This window comes from Megascapheus bottae, chromosome 1 (genome assembly GCF_031878675.1).
Source record: "Megascapheus bottae isolate mThoBot1 chromosome 1, mThoBot2.hap1, whole genome shotgun sequence".
Taxonomy (NCBI): Eukaryota; Metazoa; Chordata; class Mammalia; order Rodentia; family Geomyidae; genus Megascapheus; species Megascapheus bottae.
In genome coordinates, this window is record NC_143509.1 from 56,519,002 (window position 1) to 56,542,096 (window position 23,095).

General features: G+C 41.8%; 1 protein-coding gene across 3 annotated transcripts in view; it reads left to right on the top strand.

Moving 5' to 3' along the window:
- The window catches only part of Mylk (myosin light chain kinase), a 202,635-nt gene extending 183,528 nt beyond the window's left edge, over positions 1-19,107 (top strand). For 2 of the 3 annotated variants that reach the window (XM_090345269.1, XM_090345261.1), the window contains exons 28-32: positions 2,446-2,598; positions 5,357-5,480; positions 10,709-10,838; positions 12,385-12,516; positions 16,982-19,107. In XM_090345269.1, the coding sequence (XP_090201395.1) occupies positions 2,446-2,598; positions 5,357-5,480; positions 10,709-10,838; positions 12,385-12,516; positions 16,982-17,232 (790 nt within the window). In that variant the 3' untranslated portion in view covers positions 17,233-19,107. The remainder of the gene's footprint in view (positions 1-2,445; positions 2,599-5,356; positions 5,481-10,708; positions 10,839-12,384; positions 12,517-16,981) is intronic. The other variant, XM_090345252.1, reaches the window with a different exon arrangement.
- The last annotated feature ends 3,988 nt before the right edge of the window (positions 19,108-23,095 follow it).

Sequence of the window (23,095 nt, forward strand, 5' to 3'; positions counted from 1 at the left end):
CAATGCTTCTTAGTGAAAGTGTTCACCAGAGCCAGTTTTCTCCCTGTATTTCAGGAGGGTGCTGCTTCACCAAGCTCACTGCTCACAAGCTGAGGCCTCCCATTTGTCAAAACTATTAGTTTACTGTGATTTTTGATGATGGGCTCATATAGATTTGGGAGAAGGGACTTTGTAAGGACTCATAAAATCCTAACTTAAGAGGTAAAAGGCCTGAGGCCCAGGTACATAATTGTAGACTCATTTACACATTCATACGGTAGGCCAAAATTTGAATATTCTTAGGAAAGGAATACAAAGGTACAGTGCCTATGTGCATCTGACTATATAAAATAATTTTTATTGAAGTGAATTCCAGGAACTAGAAACAAGAGGGATTCTTTCATTGCTAGGTTGGTTTTCTTTTCTTCTTGTCTTGTTTATCTGTCTTTGGGAGGGTAAAGAGGGGCACAGAAATGGAAGGACAAAGGGTATACAAATGCAGTAGTGGTATTCACTAAATCCAATGTTGAAAATGAACTATACAACATGTGTGGGGGGACTGGAGGGAAAACTGGGAGAGAATGAAGGAAGGGGTGATTTTGTCCAAAAGGAAATGCACTGACTTATATAACCATAACCCCCCTGCATATCACCTTTTTAGTAACAATAAAATAATAATTGCAAGCTCAAAAGGTAGAAACATTATTAGGAATTCTGAGCATTACAGCAAAATATGAGCTGCTGTATAAGGATGAGATTCTGGGAAGCTGCACATGTCACACACTCACTCGTTTGTGTGTGTGTGTGTGTGTGTGTGTGTGTGTGTGTGTGTGTGAGAGAGAGAGAGAGAGACAGAGAGACAGAGAGACAGAGACAGAGACAGAGTCCTAGGTTCACATGCATGTGGGGGTCTACTTGTGTGAAGAGGCACATAGAGGCCACAAATCAGGTCTGTGAGCCATAAATGTGCTTTGCTTGGATTTTCTAACTTCCAAATTGTGTTTGGCTTAAGCTACTGGTAGATGAGGCTTTCCTATGACCACAGGCTGGAAGAGGCAGTGTGGGTGATCAGTACTGCACATTATCTGTGCTCATGGCTAAGTAAGTGCTTACTGTGGTCCAGCCTTGTGGCTACTATCTTAATCCACAAAGGATAGTGGCACACAGCAGCCTTGGGGCCAGGCTCCAGGTACCCAGCTCCACTACTGACTCACGGGTGGGTGATTTATACCATTCTGTGCTTCAATTGCCTCCTCTATAAAATGAGGAAGTAAGAGTTCCCTGTGTTGAAATGGAGGGACAAAGGGTGAACAAATGAAGCAATAGTACTCACTAGACACTGTGTGGAAAATGAACTACACAACTTGTGGGCAAGGATGGAAAGGGGAAACTGGTGGAACGTGAAGGAAGGGGTGTTACTGTCCAAAAATAAATGTACTCATTACCTGACTTATGAAATAGTAACTCCTCTGTTCACCACCTTAATAACAATAATTTTTTTTTTTTTTTGCCAGTCCTGGGCTTGAGCTCAGGGCCTGAGCACTGTCCTTGGACTTTCTCAAGGCTAGAGCTCTACCACTTGAGCCTCAGCACCACTTCCGGCTTTTTTTTTTCTATGTATGTGGTACGGAGGAATCGAACCCGGGTCTTCATGCATGCTAGGCAAGCATTTTAACCACTAGGCCAAACTCCCAGTCCCTAATTTTTTATTATATAAAGATGATGTCCGATTATTATAAAGATGATTGCATGTCAGGTAATGAGTACATTTCTTTGTGGACAGTGTCATCCTTTCCCTCACTCCCCCCTGGTTTCCCACTCCCATACCCCCACAAGTTGTCTAGTTCATTTTCAACATAGTGTCTAGTGAAGTAGCACTGCTGCAAATAACAATTTTTTTAACCTTAAAAGAAAAAAGAACCCCCCTGTGTTTCAGAGATTCAGTGAACTCATCAATTTCAGCTTTTTACCTGGGGACATGTTCCCCTCATAGAGGCTTCCTGGAAGCCCGGCCTAAACAGCTCAGATGCTCTGAACTCTGCTTGCTGACTAAAAGTTCTTATGTTCTTTTGGCTCCCATCTCTGAGCTACCCCTGCATACTCAGCCTCTTCCTGGAGCTTAGGAAAAGAGGCAGAGATTTGGTGATTCTCACTGTAAAAGATGACAGGACTCAAGAGCAGTGTGGGTGCCTGCCAGCTTTGGGATAGAACACAGGCGGGAAACAGCCCCTGCTGTGAACTCTGTGGACATGGGTACACCCTGAAGTGCAGTGAGTGTCCATGTTGTATCTCTGTGGTCCTTCCATCCTTCCCCACAAACAATTGGGGGGATGGCAGGGTCAGTGTGAGTTAGGGTAAGGGGTTTTGCAGCCCTCACTTGTGACCTTAGTACTCACTTGCAAGGCTGCATCCTCCTGCCTCCCTACTGACCTCCCTTTCATCCTTCTTTCCTGTTTCTCTCCCCAGGGTCAGTGGACTTTCCCCCTTTATGGGTGACAACGATAACGAGACCTTAGCCAACGTCACCTCAGCCACCTGGGACTTCGATGATGAAGCATTTGACGAAATCTCAGATGATGCCAAGGATTTCATCAGCAACTTGCTCAAGAAGGACATGAAGTAATGAGTGGGCTCATGGGTCAGCCCAGCCCCTGCCCCGAGGCTCGGCAGCAGGGTTCTCCTCTGCCTGTTGGGACTCCCTTCCCTCCCCTGACTCCACAGTAGTCCTGGGTTCCCTGAGGTGGGAAAGTGGGGAGGTTTGCCCCTGGGAGTCCCTATCCATGAAGGGGTTGGGAGCAGAGGCTTTCGTCCCAGACTCCTCCTTCCCGGTGCCACACAGTGGCAGGTGTTAGAGTTTGAACTCGGGGCTTCAAAATTGCTAGACAGATGCTCCATCACTTGAGTCTTGCTGTCTTGTCTCACTTTCTGCCTGGGTTGGCCTCAAACCAATCTCTTAAGTATATGGGATTATGGGATTATGGGTGTGAGCCACAATGTCTGGCCTCTAACATCCATCTTCAGAACACTAAAGTATCTTTAAAGAATATACTAAGATTGGCTGGGGATAGGAGGAGGTAAAGGAGAAAAAAGGGGTATCAGTACTCAAGAATAATTTACCCATTGCCTGATGAATGTAACTGTAACCCCTCTATACATTACCTTGACAATAAAACACAATTTAAAAAAAAAAAAAAAAAAAAAAGAGGGGCCGGGAGTTTGGCCTAGAGGTAGAGTGCTTGCTTAGCATGCACAAAGACCCAGGTTCGATTCCTTGGTACCACATACATAGAAAAAAGCCAGAAGTAGTGCTGAAGCTCAAGTGGTAGACCTCTAGCCTTGAGAAAGTCCAAGGACAGTGCTCAGGCCCTGAGCTCAAGCCCAGGACTGGCAAAAAAAAATAAAAATAAAAATAAGTATATATATATATATATATATATATATATATATATATATATACTAAGCCAGGTACTGGTGTTGCATGCCTGTAATCTTAGCTACTCCAGAGGCTGAGATGTGAGAATTGTGGTTTGAAGCCAGCCCAAACAGGAAAGTCCATGAGACTCTTATTTCCATTTAACCACCAGAAAACTGGAAGTGGCCCTGTGGCTCAAAGTGGTAGATCTCTAGCCTTGAGTTGAAGGGCTCAGGGACAAGGCCCAGGCCATGAATTCAAGCCCTACCAAAAAAAGAAAGAAAGAAAAGAAAAAAAAAAAAGAATGTACTAGAAGGATCACCTTCGAGAGAAAATCACAGGAAGTGGGTAGCTACATGAGTGATGAAAGCCTCTGTTAATTTTTTTTTGTATCCACTTGTTGCCCTTGGGACCCTTCCATAACCCCTATGCAAGGAATGTAACTTTGCAATGTCCAAATGCATATACAGAGGCAATTTGGAAACTGTTGGAAGATCTTCATGTCTCCAAATTGTCCTGGTTTGGTGTTTTTTTCTGCATGTAAATTAAGAGTTACTGTCTGAATATGACCCACTTCCTTCTGACAAAGAACACAGTGGCAAATGGTGGGAAGCTGGGCTCTGGAGGTCACATGTAGATGATCCAGTAGGGAGAAATGTCAGGTATAGGGCCTGCAGGGTTTCACAAGACTGCAGAATGGAGCTGAGAAAAAGACTCAAGGAGGAGGTTACCTGCGGCTACACAGCACTGGTAGTGTGTGAGCAGAATTGGCTAAATTGAAGTAAGAAGATGAAAAATCTCTGCACATAAAGGGAGAGCTGCCTAGGGCAGAGAGCTATGGAGATGTCAGCTAAGACCTTTGGCCCATTGGGCACTTCATTCACTTTGTAGACATGGGCAGACAAGGCAAGGCCTAGCTTCAGTGCCTCTGAACTAGATGTGGCAATAAGGAGCAGATATGATTGTGGCCTGCACAGGGTGATGATGACATGGATGGGGGCCAGATGTCCAACAGAGGATGGGCAGCCTCATGTGGGAACAGTTCAAAGCCAATCTGGATGGAAAAGTCTGGAAGACTTCATCTTTAACCACCAAAAAGGATGACTTGAGGTGTGGCTTAAGTGGTAGAGTGCTAGCCAAGCAAGACTGAGGACCTGAGTTCAAACCCAGGCCCTGAAAAACAAAATTGATCTTAAATAGATCAAAACACTTGATTCCCATAAACTGTTGTGCTCAGCATCTCTCTAACCAGAAGCCTGTTTTAAACGATTGTTATAAAGTAAAATGTATGTAAAACCTTTACCTCATAATACCTTTATCTCAGGTTTTTTCAAGTCCTTGCTCTATGTATGGTTAGCATTGTTTCTTTGGCCTTTATAATTGTTACAGTTGAGGCGATGGCTCAGAAATCTTAATCTCAGAGATTAACTGAATATTAATGCAGTTCAAAAGTTGCCATGATTTATTAATTGTATCAAAGACACCTCTTTGATCTCTAACAGGATAAACCTGATACTCAACCAGGAGTATCAGTGCAAGAGTTAAATGATTCTCAGAGATTTTTTTTCTAGAATTTCTCTCTCCCCTCCCCTTCCTAGATGAGGAGACAGAGTACTAGATCCCAGATGGCCCCAGCCATCTGATGTGACCATCAGAGACACCATCCTGGAATATGGTGCTAGCCTTCCCAGACAAGCCTGTCCTTTAGCACTCGCCCTCCTGAATCCCAGGAGAAGATCATGAGATGCCAACGGCTCTCCTAGTAGCTTGTGCTTCTTAACACTAGCCTGTGCTGGTTGAATCAGTATAATCCAGACCAAGAGGTGAAAAAGGCAAAGTGCACAGTAACCTTGATCATGTTAGATGAACCAAGAGAGGGGAACTCTGGTGACCTCCCACTTCTGATTTAACCAATAGTCTCTGAGTTCCCCGTCTCAGAAATCCTCTGCTCTTGACCCCTATCAGAGACCGCCTGAACTGTACCCAGTGCCTTCAGCATCCATGGCTGATGAAGGACACCAAGAACATGGAGGCCAAGAAGCTCTCCAAAGATCGAATGAAGAAGTACATGGCACGAAGGAAATGGCAGGTAATGTAAGCTTCTTGGGGCTGGTTGGCAGCTCCCATGCTTGCTTCATTCAAGCCATTCTTATTAAAACTGGCCCTAGCCTCACTCCTCAGAAAGTTTGGATTTGTTTCTAAAATAGTCTGGGACCTAGTTAGGCAACTGATTAAGATACAGTGTTATATCTTTTGCTGAGAGGAAATTGGCTGCTCAAGTATAGCCAGTCTTACAGGGACCAATAAGGGAGACCCCTGACAGCCTGGTGCCTCTCAGGTTGGACTGCTAGTGTTCCTGTCCTCATAGCTAGAGATGAACACCATTACCTTGCCACTTTCTAGGGAGGCTGGGTGTTGGCTGTGCATATTTAAGCAAGAACTGAGTCTTACTGTGAGTTCATCTTCTCATCTGTGAGATGGTGAGGTCAACACCACTACATTGATGAAACTTCTGTGAGATAATCTTCTTATGGCCTTTATCACAATACCCAGCACATAGTGAACCTTTGGAAATGTTACTAGTAAGCTAACAGAAATGGAGGGCTAGCTGGGGGGCAGGGGCTGTTCAAAGCACTTGTTGTACAGCAACTCTTTAATCTTAGGTAACAGATGCTATCAATAGCCCCACTTCACAGACAAACTGAGGCAGAGAAGACATTAGGAACTCATCCAGGATCACACAGCTAAGTGGAAAAGCCAATAGTCAAACAAAACCTGGCTCTGAAGTACAGTGTTAATGACACAGAATTGCCTCTGATAACAAGACAGATAAAGCTATCATCCAAAACTGCACAGCAATTTTACCACCAAGCTATAATATAAATAATATACATTACTATCACAATTTACAATACATCTTGGACTTCTGGCAGAAAGAATTTCCATTCCCTGGTTTCCATACTCAGGGAATGTATATGGCAGGGGAAATTCAAACACATAGACATAAAAGGACATAAGGCCCAGGAGAGCTATAAACTATTAGTATAGTCATCCATAACCGTATATGTGAATGTAAGACAGAAGGGGTCAGTCCTAGCCAGAGCCGATGCAGTTAAAGCAGATGCTTGCAGAAGGAGTTGGAGATTATCATGGAATCTAGCGGGGAGGAAATGGCAGTGTAGCTGGAGGTAGAAACAGAAGTGGGAACTTGGCTCACACTGGCTGGAGACCCTGGGGACATGACAGCACAGAGACTTTGCCCAAGTCCTTTGTCACACAGTTTTCTGGAGAAGTACAACTTCCCATGGAGATTTAAGAAGTCTTGAAGGAGCTTCAGGGCCTGTGATGTGGTTTTTCAGAGACTGGTGACACAAGCATGTGGCAGTCAGAGTTTCCCCACAGTGAAATCCAGTCTTACATAGCACATGTCCCTTGTAAAGGGATGGATAGGTTGATGAAAGGTGAGTTAAAACACCTGTGCTTTCCTTTCAGCAGCCTTTAACACAAGTAAATCTTCGAGAAATATTTCTGGAGAGATAGGGCAGGCCAGCAAGTCTAACTGGATCTCACTTGAATGAGGCTGTGTGTTAAAGGGCAGCCTTACCACCTTGAAACATCTGTAGGTGCCACAATTCCAGGAAGATGCCCAACCACGGGCTCAGGTACAGAAGAATAAGATACGAACAAATGAAAGCTAGGCACTGGTGGCTCATGTTTGTAATCCTATCTACTCAGGAGATTGAGATATAAGGGTTAAGGTTCAAAGCCAGCCTGAGATGGAAAATCTGTGACGCTCTTATCTACAGTTAACACCAGAAATGTCAGAGGTGAAGCTGTAGCGCAAGTACTCTAGAGCCTTGAGCAAAAAAGCTCAGAGACAGTTCCCAGACCCTGAGTTCAAGCCCCAGGACCAGCATAAACAAACAAACAAAAATAAGCAAATGAAATGTCAGCCATATCAGTCATGGAATTTATAATTTTTCCTGGTGTTTTAATCATTTAATTTTTTCTTGTTATTTATATTACTAAAAGTAGTGTTTTCTCAAAGTAGGATGGTGGAGATAGACAATCAAATTCAGAGAATGAACCTTAATTTCCTATTTTAATACAGATAGAATTATTTGGAAATTATTTTTCCACAAAACCAGCAGTGAGAGCCAAGCACTGGTAGCTTGTGCCAGTAATCTTAGCTACTCCGGAAGCTGAGACCTAGGATCACAGTTCAAAGCCAGCCCAGGCACCAAAGTCCATGGATCAAGCCCCAGGATCAACCAAAGTCAAACACAAAAACAGACAAAATTGTAGACAAAAGTAATCTACAAAATCTCACCCAACACCAAACACCCTAAAGCACAATTTCAGATGTTCAGGAACATCTGATCAGCTATGTTAGGTTACTTCCGAAGGTACATTTTTCCATATTTAAACTCTAATCATAAGACTTAGCTCCCCCAGGAATAACAGGGGCTGGATCCCCTCCCAGAATAGCCAAGATTATATTTAATAGAGTAAGGAGGGGTGGGCTGTGCTGAGTGAGGGGTTAAGTCAGGTTATAGGTACTCCAGACAACTGTACAAGGAACCTTGTTCAGGAGTTCTGGTTTTCAAAGAGGTTCCAGAGGAAGGAAGCAACATGGGGACAAATCCTTCCATGCAATAGGTGACTCACTGCATTCTGATCTTACAATGAAGTTATTCTAAAAGAAAATATATTTTAAATTTTGTATTAAAGCGTTTTACAAAGACATATCAGTAAGGATTAGCAGTAAGGGTAAACTGGGCAGGCTAACTGGGCCAAGGTATACAGACTGTAAGGAATGGACTAGGAATTAAGAGGCCTATAGGCAAATACCTTTAGTTTTGAGAACCACAAAGTCCCCAACAGTGGGGATCAAGAGCAACAGGAGAGAAAACATGAGACTCAATATAGCACAGACTATTCTTGGCCATCACATTTAGACATTATGTACTATACTTCTCAGAGAAAATTGTAGTCTTGGGGCTGTTGGTATATATGTAGGGCCTATTGGTCAGCTAGTGCCAAGATGACCAACGTTTACTAAGGGCTGTATGGATATTAGTACTGAATGACCCTAATACTGGGAAACCCACAAGTTTGGGGTGAACCAGAACAGTTGCCATTCTAGCTGGTTCTCTAGGAACTGGAGAATCTGCACTGTATTTTAAAGGCCCAAACACTATCCACAGTGAACACAGGAATTCAGCTTCTGCAATTGCCCTCTAAAGATAAAAAGGCTTTCTTAAAGTAAAGATGAAAGTTAGACAATTGAAATTTTGGTGTTTTGAATTTTGTCCCAATAGTTTCCAAAGATCTTAGCAAAGTAGCAAAGAGCCATGAAACTAAAAGACTAGAACATAAAGATATTTATTTTCAGTTCTGATAAATTCCTTCCTTACCAATTATTTTTCACAGGTTAGTTTTCAAAGATTGAATTCTGATGTAGATTATTTTTAATTTTTTATTAAGCACTTGCATTTCTCCTTGTTTAAGAAATTATGTGCTAAATACTTACATTTGCAGGAAATATTTGCTTTGTGATATACTGCTTATTTTTGCCACTCCTCTGAAACATTTCAACTCTTTGATTACTTCTTCTTAGACATTCAGTTACAAAATCAAACTAAGAAAAAAAGGGCATCATCTTTCTATACTACGCAAATGAAGACAGACCTAGTCCATCCCAATTTAGATGTCTAGAATTGGGGAGCCCATATTCATGGGTATGAGTCACAGTCTTTCTGGGAAGATTAGAACTACAAGAAAATTCAAATCCGTCTAACCCAGAATCCAGACACTAAGGTAAAACTCAAAGCTAAAAGCTAATCTGGAAAAGTACCCTCTGAGTTTAGAGACTCCTGGCCCCAAGGCAAACCAATCTGCATTGAGTAAAAGGAATAGAGAGCTCAAAGGTAGGGTGTAGGATTTGGTTGTCTCAACCTTGTGTTACCTTCATAACAGATTCCTGTGGGGACCTGTTTTACCACACTCAACACTACAAAGAGATTAACCAGGTCATCAATTAAGTAACAGCCTCTAAGAAGAGTTTGAAAGGCTGCCAAGTGGCCTCAATCTGCAGGAACATTCCCTTCAGAGCCATGATTTTCCCCTCATCACCCCACGCCTGGGCCTCCTGGATTCTGTTTGGAGTGACCCAACCACACCGAAGCAGCAGAAGGCCAAAAGTACACCCAAACCATTTAGTGCCATGTGCAGAAGGACTAATGGCCAGAGGACAGAGCCAGTTGGAATGTCTGTTCAGAGTGCTCAAAAATGGTCTGCATTGGAGGAAAGGGGACATGAAGGAAAAGTGATTGTGGATACAAAAGCAGGTCCCTGCTTAAGACACATAATTTTCCATATGATCCTTTAACATCTAGAAATTCACCACTTTTGAAATAATCATTTTACTCCAAACACTGGCTTTTCAGACAGTCAAAATAATGAGGCTTTCCTAAGATTTGTAAGTGTGTGAAATGAATTTTGGAGGAACATGGCTTTGTCAGCATAGCTTGAGGTTCAGTGAGCCAGTGCATGGCATCTGCCTCTGAAGAGGCTGTTTCCTTCCTCTCTCAGAAGGGGACAAGAAGACAATCTGTTAGTGGTGTCTGTTCTGTGGGTGCAATGTCTCTTTATGCCGAAGAAACATGCAGGGACTGTGAGTAGCAGACTTGTGCTGAGGCCAGTCCAGGTGTTTCTTGAAATCTCCTAAGTATCTGATTCATAAACAGAATTAAACAGGACTTTGGAGCCTTCTTGCCCAGCCACCTCCATATACACAGAAAGAAACTGCAGTGGGAGATTCAGTGGCTCACCCAAGGTCGACTCTCTTTTCCACAATGAGGACCCATGGGATTTGTAGTAACTGTCTTCCTGACCAATTAAAATCCTATCACAGACATTGTTTTATGAGAAACTGCCTCACTGGGCCAGTTAGCAATAAGTCTTTGGAGCTGTCTCAGCCTGCAGTTGCTTTATATAAACTATCCCTTTTATGGGAGTTAAAGCACAGTATGAAAAGGGTTTTTGTCTCATGTTGACCTTGTTTAGTCACATTAACGCACACATCAGTTCCAGGGCCCATTCCTTTCTCTGAACATCTTCGGACACACTGACAGTGTGAGCAGAGCAAGGCTGGCTCACTCTCAGACAGGACCTACGCTGGTTCACTCTCTCAGAAGACACTGGTTCTGGGGAGCTTCTCCTGGACTAGGCTTTTCTCCCAGGATCCCTGCCTGAGCACAGGCCTGCTGCAGTCAGGGACACTGACTGAGACCAACCTCAGTGTCTATTTTCCAGAAAACGGGCAATGCTGTGAGAGCCATTGGAAGACTGTCCTCTATGGCAATGATCTCAGGGCTCAGTGGCAGGAAATCCTCAACAGGGTCACCAACCAGCCCTCTCAATGCAGAGAAACTAGAATCCGAAGGTAAGGAGCACCAAGACAAGAGGGCTTCCTCCTATCCCAGGGAGAAAGAGGGTTGCAGATGGAGGGGCATTTTGAGGATCTCAAATTTGCTTTTGTTTTCTTAATATATCCTATGAGAATAAATTCAGGACTTTTGGGGTTGCCCTGACAACTAGTAAGTCTAGCAATTATTCTTTGTTAAACCTGAGGCTTAACTGTCTTCAGAAGGAAAGCTATTATTTGTCTGATGGAACTAGTTGATTGCTTATTCTTTTCCCTGTGCTTTGTATAAGAACTAAAAAGGGCTTTATTAAAAATCTTACTTTTTATTACAAAAGCAAGACTTGAGAATTAATAGGCAAAACTAAAAACTAAGATTGTATAACATTAAAAATTATCCTCCCATTCTCTATAGTCCTTGTGTTTGTGTTTTCCACAAAATTAACTTGAATATTCTATATTTCTTCAAATCATTCATGCCGCAGAAATATGTATGGCTATCAGGCTGTGATCGGTAGTCCCCTTCTGGGATATACAGAGCTAGCTCCTTACCTCTGACCTTTGAGAGCTACCCCAACCATCTCTGCAGTAAAAGCCTTACGTTATTCTTCTTGCAGGTGCACACAGACAGCCCTTTCTTATCGAAGTGTCTTTCCTCCATTACCTGGTGTTTTGGGTATCCACAAGTTAAAAGCTGACCCTAGATCCCATGGGGCACAAAGTTAGGGTAACTGGCAAGACCCATAACTTGCTACTCTAGAGCTTCCTTGCAGTCAGGGATAGAATCTGAAGCACAAAGGCCTTGTGCCTCCTGAGCCACTCCTGCCACAACTCAGGTAACCCTGGTGTCCAGAAATAGCCATAAGGGAGGGGAGGACACTTTTTCCTAGATCTGTCTCACATCCTGATCCAGTCTTACCACATTCAGGCCAAGCACCTAATGCTGGCAAAATGACGGTGCCTCTAGATCTGGCTGCTCCCTCTCAAGGCAGGTGATGGACCTGCAGCAGCAGAGGGGCAAAGGGCACCAAGGCAGGCAGGCTGGAGATTCTGTCCTTTTTGAATACCTTAAGCAATCCTGAAGCAGCATAAAGTACAGATAAAACCCTCTTTTTTTGCCAGTCCTGGGCTTGAGCTCATGGTCTGAGCACTTTCTCAAGGCTAGAGCTCTACCACTTGAGCCTCAGCACCATTTCTGGCTTTTTCTATGTATATGGTACCGAGGAATCGAACCCGTGTCTTCATGCATGCTAGGCAAGCACTCTACCACTAGGCCAAACTCCCGGCCTAAAACCCCTTCTTAAAGATGACTTCTTTTTTCAATGTGTCAGCATTGGGGAAGGGGAAGGCTGAACATTTCCCCATTTAGGGCACGGCTCTCCACTGCCAAATGTTTTTGGCAGTAGGCCAACTCATCCCTAGGAGAAAGGCATGCTTGTGATTCACCCCTCCAAACTGCATCATTTGTGAAATTATAGCAACTTGTTAAAAAGCCAGCCCTTTCAGTCTAGGGGAAACAAGAAAAGAAGGAATGAAGAAATGAACTGGTCTTCTTTCTGTCTTCTAGAAGATGTCAACCAGGCTTTCCTTGAGGCTGTGGCTGAGGAAAAGCCCCATGTAAAGCCCTATTTCTCAAAGACCATTCGTGATCTGGAAGTTGTGGAGGGAAGTGCTGCTAGATTTGACTGCAAGATTGAAGGTAAGCTATAGTCAGGCCTCTTCACCACACCTAGAGACAGCTGCATTATGGAGCCCTGGGAAAGATGTCAGGTCTGTGCAGCTGATGCCACAGGAAGGCTCTGAGGGAAGGACATGGGGTCAGGAGGAGATGCTTCAGAGAGCTGCTCACTCAAACTGCCCCCACCCCTCCCAAGTAACTGTCCTAGGTTCCATTGAACCTGGACACTGAGCACTGGACTTATGTTTTAAAATGGCTTCTCATGGAGCACCCTAGCCATGGCACATGCACAACAAAGTGGGCATTGCAGACCCCTGAGAAACATGTGGCTCACCCATAAAAAGTTCTCAAAGAAAGATTGTTGAAAAGGGTAGAGAATTCAAGTAGGCTGACTTAGCTGCTCATCAGCATGCTGTGTGACTTTGGGCAGTGAACTCATACCACTGAGTGCAGGCCCTCACCTGTGCAATGATACCCAACACAGAGAGCACCCCTGAGCATTGTGAGGCCACAGGTGCAAAAAGGGAAAATCTTTGTAGTGTTTTTAAAAAAGGTCATGGAGTAAAGAGGAGAATGATGGTGCAGAGGGAGCTGCAATATGACTTCAAATTAAGTTAGGACCCAGGCCTTGCTCCTTATATAACAGAATGACAAGCGATTAGAGCTCAGAGATCTTAAGGGATCTTACTAGCAAAGTTAATGACTAATCACCTTTCCAGTACCACGGATTGTGAAATTCTAGAAGGATAGGGGACAAGATAAGACAGGCCTCTTCAAAGCTGTGGATTTCATGTACCAACCAGAGTGAAGGGGCTATCTCCTATCTTGATCTGCACAAGTAAAATGCAAATTTATTTAGCAACTTCTCCAAGGCCAGAAGCATAGTATCTCTAAGAGAGCAAACCAAAAACCCACTTTGTCTGTCTCTCTAATGCTGTAACACTAATGCCTTTTGAAGAAAGTAAACCAACAGTAGAAATGGAAAGACTGTTTTGTTCCTGCACCTTTAGCTTGTCATAATAACAGGTTAGCCAGGCCCATTGGCTCATGCCTATAATCCTAACTACTCAGGAAGCAGAGATCTGAGGACTGCAGTTTATGAAGCTAGCACTGGCAGGAAAAGTCCGTGAAATTTTATCTCCAATTAACTACTAGAAAACCAGAAGTAAAGCTGTGGCTCACAGTAGTAGAGCACTAGCCTTGAGCGGAAGAGCTCAGGGACAATGCTCAGGTCCCATGACTGACCAAAAAAGTGTGTTCATAGGGCTGGGTATAGAGGCTCACTTGTAATCCCAGGTACTTGGGAGGAAAAGATTAGGATGATTATGGTTCCAGGTTAGCCCAGGGTAAAAAGCGAGAAAGACACTACCTCAGCTACTGTAGCCATACCTGGCATTCCATGGAAGAAGGATTGCTGTAGGCCAGCCTAAAATACAGGGGTGGGAGTGTGGCTCAAGTGGTAGAACATTTGCCTATTAAGCATAATACCCCCAATTCAATCCAGGACTATAAATAAAAGATTAAAGCAAAAAGTGTTGTAGCATGGCAGAAGTAGTAGAATACAAGGCTCTGAGTTCAAACTTTACTGCTATCACCACCAAATTAATTAATTAATTAATTAAAATAAAAAGCAAGTGTACTGCCTGCAATAATATAAAGTGCTCATATTGGGGATTATGCTGTGCAAGGTGCAGCCACACTCTTGTTGTTACCTTTGAGTCTTCTGAGATTTTTTCTTTTTTTTTTTTTGTTCTGCTAGTCCTGAGACTTGAACTCAGGGGCCTGAGTGCTGTCTCTGAGTTTCTTTTGCTCAAGGCTAATCCTCTACCCACTTGAGCTACAGCACCACTTCCAGCTTTCTAGGTAGTTTATTGGAAATAAGAGTCCTTTGAACTTTCCTGTCTGGGCTGGCTTTGAACAGCAATCCTCAGATCTCCACTTCCTGAACAGCCAGGATTACAGGTATGAGCCACCAGTGCCTGGCTCCTTTCTCCATATCTTCTGTGTAAGCTGATTTGGGGACTTTAACTCAGGGCATGGTTGCTTTGAGCTTTTGTGCTCAAGGCTAGCACTCTACCATATGAGTTAAGAGTCTCATGAACTTGGGCTAGGAGTTTGGCCTAGTGGTAGAGTGTTTGCACGAAGACCCAGGTTTGATTCCTTGGTACCACATACATAGAACAAGCCTGAAATGGTGCTGTGGCTCAAGTGGTAGAGCTTTAGCCTTGAGAAAGCCTGAGGATACCCCTCAGGCTCTGAGTTCCAGCCAGGCCTGGCAAAAGAGAGAGAGAGGAAAAGAGAGAGAGAGAGAGAGGTTTGTCTTATTGCCTGGCTGGCTTTGAACTGAGATCCACAGATCTCTACCTGTTGTAGCTGGGATTACAAATGTGAGCCACAAACACCCAGCTTCCTTTATATAATTTTTTGAAATTTTTATGAGACAGTGACTGTCAATCACTTTACCCTTTTGAGATTATTTTCTTGGCATTTATGTAGCTTCTGGCTGGGGTGCTAATGAGAACTTACACTATATGCATGATATTTTGATCAAAATTATACTTGAAATGAATACTATAATTATATAGAAATACATAAATACATATATAAAATACAAATAATATATATTTGGGGGGGGGTACCAGTACTGGAGCTTGAGTTCAAGGACTTGTACTATCATTCACTCCTGACTAGCAGTCGTGACTAGCATTTGAGACATGCCTCCACTTAAAAAGTTTTATAAATTAACGAGAAATAAGAGTCATGCTATGAGCTGGTGACTCACACTTGTAATCCTAGCTACTCAGGAGAATGAGATCTGAAGATTGCAGTTCAAAGCCAACCCAGGTAGGCAAGTCTATGAGACTCATCTCTAATTAATCACCAGAAAACCAGAAGTGGCACTGTGGCTTGAAGTGGTAGAGCATTAGCCTTGTGCCAAAGAGGTTAGGGACAGTGCTCAGGTCCTAAGATCAAGTCCTATGACAAAAAACAAACAAAAAAAAATCCACAATGAAAAAAAGAATCCTGGGCTGGGAGTTTGGCCTAGTGGTACAGTGCTTGCCTAGCATGCATGAAGACCTGGGTTTGATTCCTCAGTACTGCATACATAGAAAAAAAGCTGGAAATGGTGCTGTGGCTCAAAGTGGTAGAGCTCTAGCCTTGAGAAAAAGTCCAAGGATAGTGCTCAAGCCCTCAGTTCAAGCCCCACAACTGTTAAAAAAAAAAGGGGGGGCGGTAGTTTAGCCTAGTGGTAGGGTGCTTGCCTAGCATGCACAAAGACCCAGGTTCGATTCCTCCATATCACATACATAGAAAAAAGCTGGAAGTGATGCTGAGGCTCAAGTGGTAGAGTTCTAGCTTTGAGAAAGTCCAAGGACAGTGCTCAGGCCCTGAGCTCAAGCCCAGCACTGGCAAAAAAAAAAAAAAAAAAAAAAGAGAATCCTGAGAAATTGTCTGCCTAGGCTGGCTCCAAATTATAATCCTCAAATCCCAATCTTTTGAGTAGTTAGGATTATAGACATGAGCCACTACTACTTTTCTTGTACATAATTTTTATTCTAGTTGAGGTTATGCTTTTTCCCCTCTAAAAATACTTCCCAAAATTCAGTTGGAATATATTACATATTTAATATATGTATTTGTATACTTAAGAACAAGCCAGTTGTAATATATATTGAAATGTCATATATTCCAACTCACTGCCTCACCTACATACGTATACAACAGACACACATATACAGATGCAATATTGGTGACATATATGTACCCCTTTAGAATATAAAAATGTGTTTATTTTTAAATTTTTACTCAATTTTTTAATAGTTACTTGTACAAAAACCATAACTAATACATACCATGTGGTCAGCCATGTGATGCATTGTTATCTGCATGCAGACTTCCTGCTGGTAGATCAGACTAAAGCACTTATCACTTATCTTAGTGATATTACCAGTTACTCTGTCTAATGGTTTCTTCTATCTTATGGTTTAAATAGCTGTTATATGCTTTATTGAGTTATAATTTATAAAGTTTACATAATTTAAATATGTAAGTCATTATTTTTTACAAGTAAGTCATGAAGCCACCATTATAATCCAACTTTAGAATGTTTCTAAAAACTCCCAAACCCCTTGTGTCCAATGTTCTCTTATTTTTAATTTAAGTTTGTTTAACTTTTTATACAAGGTAAAAAAGTAGCTGTATTCGTGGCAGTGGGCAGTGTGTTAGCAATTTTTTTCTTTATACAGGTCATGTGTAGTGAGAGTCCAGCATGAGTGAGAAAGAGATAACCTTCAAACACCCAACTGGAGATTTCACATGCCCATATTCTTATAAGGATATCACAGCAGATCTAAGAACCAACATCACACTCATTTTCTTTGACCCCCTTCCATCCCTATCAACAGTAGCTTAAGAGTTTGTTGGTATGAGTTGATAAACTGAAAATAACAGGTTCTACAACTTGTGTTCTCTTCTTATGATACAGGATATCCAGATCCTGAAGTCGTCTGGTTCAAAGATGACCAATCAATCAGGGAGTCCCGCCACTTCCAGATCGACTACGATGAGGATGGGAACTGCTCTCTAATTATTAGTGATGTGTGTGGGGATGATGATGCAAAGTACACCTGCAAGGCTGTCAACAGCCTGGGAGAGGCTACCTGCACAGCAGAGCTCATTGTGGAAACCATGGAGGAAGGAGAAGGGGAAGGAGAAGAGGAAGAAGAGGAAGAGTGAAACAAAGCCAGACAGAAGCAGTTTCTCAGTCACTTTAAAAGAACTATTTCTTTGAAGCTCAAAAAAACAAAAAGAAAACAAAAAAAACTCAAGATAGTAAAAGCACCTAGTGTGGTAGTATGATAGATTATCTAGTTAGGTCATTTGGGGGTTGATTTATCAGCAATAGCAGTTGATACCTACCAGCATTATTGATGGGCATTAATTTGAATTAGTTGGCACCTTAACATACTTGTGCAGCTAGATTTCATTTAGAGAAATCACACCAGCAACTTGTCTGACCAATTGGTTTTAGAGAGAAAATGACCAAAACAAATAGTTATCTGGACAAAATCACAAACTACTGGGTTAAACAAACTCATGAAAAGCAAGGCCTCATCAAGGGCTCTGGATTCCCACTGCTGCAAGCTCATCCCAGAGAGTCTCTGGAGATGGAAGGTCTCCATCTCCTTCCCTCAACCCAGCCCAGAGACCTAAGTCTTTTGCATATTGTGGCATTTTATTCTGAAAGCAGTTGAGCCATTCTGACACATGAGGCATATTGTATTACAAAGCACACAATGGACATTTGAATTCTCCATTTCTCTCTCCTATTCCAACTGTCAGGTTTTCTGGATCTGAACTTGTTATGAGTTTCAGCACTAAGAACATTACATATGTTTCTTAGGTTGTAAAGACAGGTCCCTTGCTTGTGGATGAGTCGAACTTTCTTAAGAAAATAAGTTTCCTTTCCTCTGAAATCAGTAGGAGATCAAAACTTAGCCCTGTTTGTAATTGTCTAGCAGCTTCAGACATTTGGATAAGAACCTGTACGTAGTGGTAGGGAATCCTTGCTAATGTGTGCTTCTTCTTAAACCAGGATTCAGACTTATGCGTTACAGAGTATCAGCCTGAATGTATGGTAAACATTTATTAGTGTCTGAACCAGATTGGAAAACCCATCTGCTGAAATGTTAGCCTTATCTATTTATTGGGCACTATGAAATCAATTTTTAACTGATCAATTTCTGTAAGACAGTCTGAGTTTCATACATCTTCATTCTCAACACTTCAAAAAGCTCACCCTACTTTATGGGTTCCATGGCATTTACTTTCTTAAATGTGCATCCATCATGCCTTGCCCCCAAACTTGAAATGTACTCTTATACCTGACAAATCCACTCAGACTTACATTGTTAGGATTTTTTAACTTTCTTTCACTACATTACTACATTGGCACTTAAATATTTTCTTTATAAAACTTATTGAAGGTCACAAAGACCATAAACTGATATACCTACTGCATTTCCTCTGTGTGTGTGTGTGTGTGTGTGTGTGTGTGTGTGTGTGTGTGTGTATGTGCAACATTCCAAATACTTTTTTCTTTTCCACTGTTTGCAAAGTGCAGCAACTTAATATTTCCAAGGACTTTTTAAATAGTTCCTTAAGAACCAATTTTGAATTCTGTGCAATCCTATACAGTATCAACATTAGAAATTTGTTATTATTTAGCCTTATGCTTTTCTATTTTTAGCTGTTTTATGCTGCTAGTTTCTTATTGCCAGTATTTTCCTTTTTTTGCCTTTAAACAGTCATAGTAGTTTTCAACATAGCCACAGTATCGCCACAGTTTATTATAATAAAGGGGTTTTGATTTGATTTAGAGCATTTAAAGTGTTTTTCATCACTTAATTGTGTTTAGACTATACTATGAGTGCGTGTATGTTGTGTGTGCATGGCTGGTATACATGTGTGTTTACAAGTTTATACCTTTTGGGAATTATGTTAATGTTCTCTCAGTTTATTGTGCCATCAGAACAGTAAATGAGAACACTGACTGTAAGTTAACTCACAATTTTTAAATAAAGGATAGCACAGTGCATGCTGTTTGTTCAATCTTTGCAGACTTCTCTTTTTTTTCCCCGTGCACCTGTTTGTAGAATCTACAAAAACACCATGGTAACTACAACCAAACACTCTGAAGAACTTGTTGTAAGATAGATCTTGCTCATATGAGTACTCTATTTTACACATTTAGTTCAAAGTCCCTCTTAAGCATCAAAGACTGGATAGTCATTACATCCTCAAAGGATATTTTATATAGTTTCCAGTCCTCATAATGCTAAAATCTGAGGCATTTTTTAACCTGTGACAAAACCATCCTCATCACTAATATTATTTACTAGGTCTTGGTTTGAAATGCCAACTTTACAGTTCGTTATTGGCAATCACATCTTTTTTCCATGTCTTGAGTAGAAGCATTTGTTATCAGGAAACAGCCTGTCTTGACATATAGGAAGTCTGGTATCAGCTATCACCAGTGAGTTCTCTATGTCTTGAGATGTTTAAGTGATGGATATTCTAGAAAGAATTCAAGATACATTGTTAAATGTAGACTAGGCAATCTTTCCCAGTTTATATTTAAGTTTTTTTCCCCTTTTTATGGTGACCACAAGTCATAAATCTTTGCAATGAAAAACTTCTTTATTTTCTAAAGGAAAAGACTATATTCCTTGTGAGGAAAAAAATTCCTGTACCAGGAAAAATGCCAAGTACACTTTCTTCCGTTCACTTCCATCCCAATCACATAAAAAATGCATTTCTTTTTCCTTTAAGATAGACCTTCATATTTAAAGGAAAATTGCTGTGTAACTGAAAAAAATTTGCTGACTTGTTGGCTAGAACTTTATAGAAAGACTGGAAGTTTGGGGCTAGAAATGTAGCTTAGTGGTAGAGTGCTTGCCTAGCATGCATGACGACTTGGTTTCAATTCCGCAATACCACATAAACAAAACAAAAGACTAGAAGTTTGCATTCTACCTTGCATCTCATTGCTCTTGATTTATCTCTACAAACAAGTATCAAGGAGGTAGTGGGAACTGAATTCTAAAGAACCAGTTCTCCACTTTTCAAAAACAAACAAGTAGTACTACTTTCTTGTGTTTTGGGGGTGGGGTCACTAATATCTGTGGCAAATTTCTAAGGCTTTCTGCCTGCTGGCACAGAGGACTTTAGTCCTGTCCTCTTGCTTAGGTGGGCCTGTTTTAAGTCCTGGACAGTCAGCTATGAGCTGAAGTGCTATATGTCAAATTTGGGCCACAACACTTAAATGTTGGTGCAAGATTCTCCATGATGACTTGGTGACATGTCCTCAGCCAATCCCAAGGAGCATATAAGAAACAGACCTCAGTTGTTTCTTTTCCTTTTTTGAGTGGAAGAGACAGGGGGAAGGAGGGTGTTGGAAAGTAGCACAGGGTCTGAGAAGACAGGAGGATGGGGAGCCCACGTGGCCACCCAGAAGAGCCCAGATTCTACCCACTGCTCTACATGTACCTGCCATCTATGACATACGTTTGCCATCTATCATGGTGTGGTAGGCTTGGTGGGAAAATGTCTTCCAAAATAAACTGGTGAACTTAATGCTTTAAGGGATATGTCCTCTGCCCAGGATTCTCCTACCATCATTACGGATGGGGTTTTTTCTCAGTGTCGCACCAACTCCAAGCTAACAGCTCAGTGGGTGGCAGTGACCAAAGGCCTGCGGAGAGGGGAGCTTGCCACGAGCCTCCCCTCCTGTCTGCTCAGCATTGCTGGGCCTCAGTTTTTAAAATTCATCAGGGTGTGGTATACTTCCTGGCTGTGGCATAATCTACCCTCTTCTGATATAGAGTTATCACCATATTCTAAAACTATAGAATACTGTGGTATTCAACTTTAAACTTAATAAAATTAAAAGTTCAATTCCACATGAACCAGATTCAAGCATTCAGTAGTCACATGTGACTAGTGGTGAATGAATGTATCACATAACACAAATGAGAATTTAGCATTGTTCTAGATAGAAAGGAAGACAGTAGAAATTGTAAATATTACCCTATCTATGCACATTTCAAATAATTATGGAATTAAAACTTAAAAGCTTCATCTGGGTGCTGGTGGCTCATGCCTTCAATCTTAGCTAATCAGGAGGCTGAGACCTGAGGATCACTTGCGGCAGGAAAGTCCCTGAGACTATCTTCAAATAGCCACCAAAAAGCCAGAAGTAGAGCTGGGGCTCAAGCTGTAGAAGGTTGAGTAAAAAAGCTCACGGACAGCACCCAGGCCCTGAGTTCAAGCCCCAGGACCAGAAGCAAAAGAAAAGGAAAGAAACAAACAAACAAAAAACTTAAAAAGCTTTTGTGAAATCAGTCTAGAGTTTCATCTGTTATATGGGATACTGGAGACTCAATACTTTGTATTATTTTCAATGCATTATTTATATTCACATACACATATTTACTTAAGATTTCTTTAAAGTTATAGTATTGTACTTGCCACAGGGAAAAAAAAATCTAAATATTCCTGTAATTCACAAGCAACCATTGGTTTACTTGTAGTATGAGCAAGGCCAAACTTTTTGGGGTTGCTTGAGGAAGGATTTCTCCAACAATGAGCCAAAAGAAAGGAAAGGGAGGAGTCAGCCCAACAGTTGTAATCATGGTAAGAAACCTCAGCTGGCTTTCACTGTAATTTCTATGGGATAAGGAAATAACCAAAAGATCTACAGAGCTTCAGGCAACACAGAATGTCTAAATGCCAGTGTTCTCAGACTTTAACCCATGGACTTTGCTCGCATTCCAAATGCGCATATGCTGCAGAAGGGCTTCACAGTGGAGAAGGTTAAGACTAGGAGCATCATAGTTCCAGGCCAGCCAGGAAAGTCTGCAAGATTCTATCTCAATGGAAGAAGCTGGGTGTGGCAGGACAAAAATGTCATCTCTGCTATGGCAGTAAGCCTAAATAAAGGAAGAGGATCACAGTCCAGGTATGTACCTAGCAAGAAGTGAAACTCTATCCCAAAAATAAGCAGCAAAAAAGGGATGGAGGAAGCTGGGCACAGTGGTTCATGCCTGTAACCCTAGCTTCTCAAGGAGGCTGAGTTCTGAGGATGGAGGTTCAAAGCCAGCCCGGACACTAAAGACTGTGAGACTCTTATCTCCAATTAACCACTGGAAACACCAGAAGTGGTGCTGTGGCTCAAGGGGTGGTAGCCTTGAGCTGAAGAGCTCAGGGACAGTGCCCAGGCCCAGAGTTCAAGCCCCATGACTCCCACCACCACCAACAAAAGAGTGTAGTGGACTTTCCTGACTGGGCTGGCTTTGAACTGCCATCCTTAGATCCCAGCCTCCTGAGGAGCTAGGATGACAGGCGGGAGCCACCAGTACCTAGCTTAGTTACACTATTTTTACTTTCTTTTATTTTTTATTTTATTGTTGGGGTAATGTGTAGAGGGGTTACAGTTACATTCATCAGGTAGTAGGTGCATTACTTCTCACAAATTGATACCCCTTCTCATGGTTTTGTCCCCAATTCCCACCGCCCACACTCTCTCTTAGTAACACTCTTGTAGAAACAAATTGTAAAAAAAAAAAAAGTTACAGACTATGAAAGATGGAAATAATCATTTAAGTTCTATCCACCTCCCAAAAGAAGGATCTATGAAATTGAAAGTGTCTATGCAACTGCACATGTACAAAAATCAACCACTGCAAGATTGAAAAATGGTACAAGTGTGGTTCTCTTCAGAGGGGGCACTTTAACTCACAGTCCTGTAATAACTCCTTTCTTCATTGTGAAAGGAGATAACTAAACTAACCATATGAATTCTACTTTTACAAATACTAGGAAATTTTTTCAGTGAACTTGATTTTAATTACACGTAACCTTTATCCCGAAAAGTTTTCCATGTTTTAATTACTATTTACTAAAACTAATTCACACTGACTCCTTTCTGACTGCATATTAACCACAAAACAAACAGGATCTGCTAGGCAACCACTGAAAAAAAGCTGAGTGGACACTATTTGCAAACTGTCTGAAAAAGATCAAAATAAAAATTTAGACT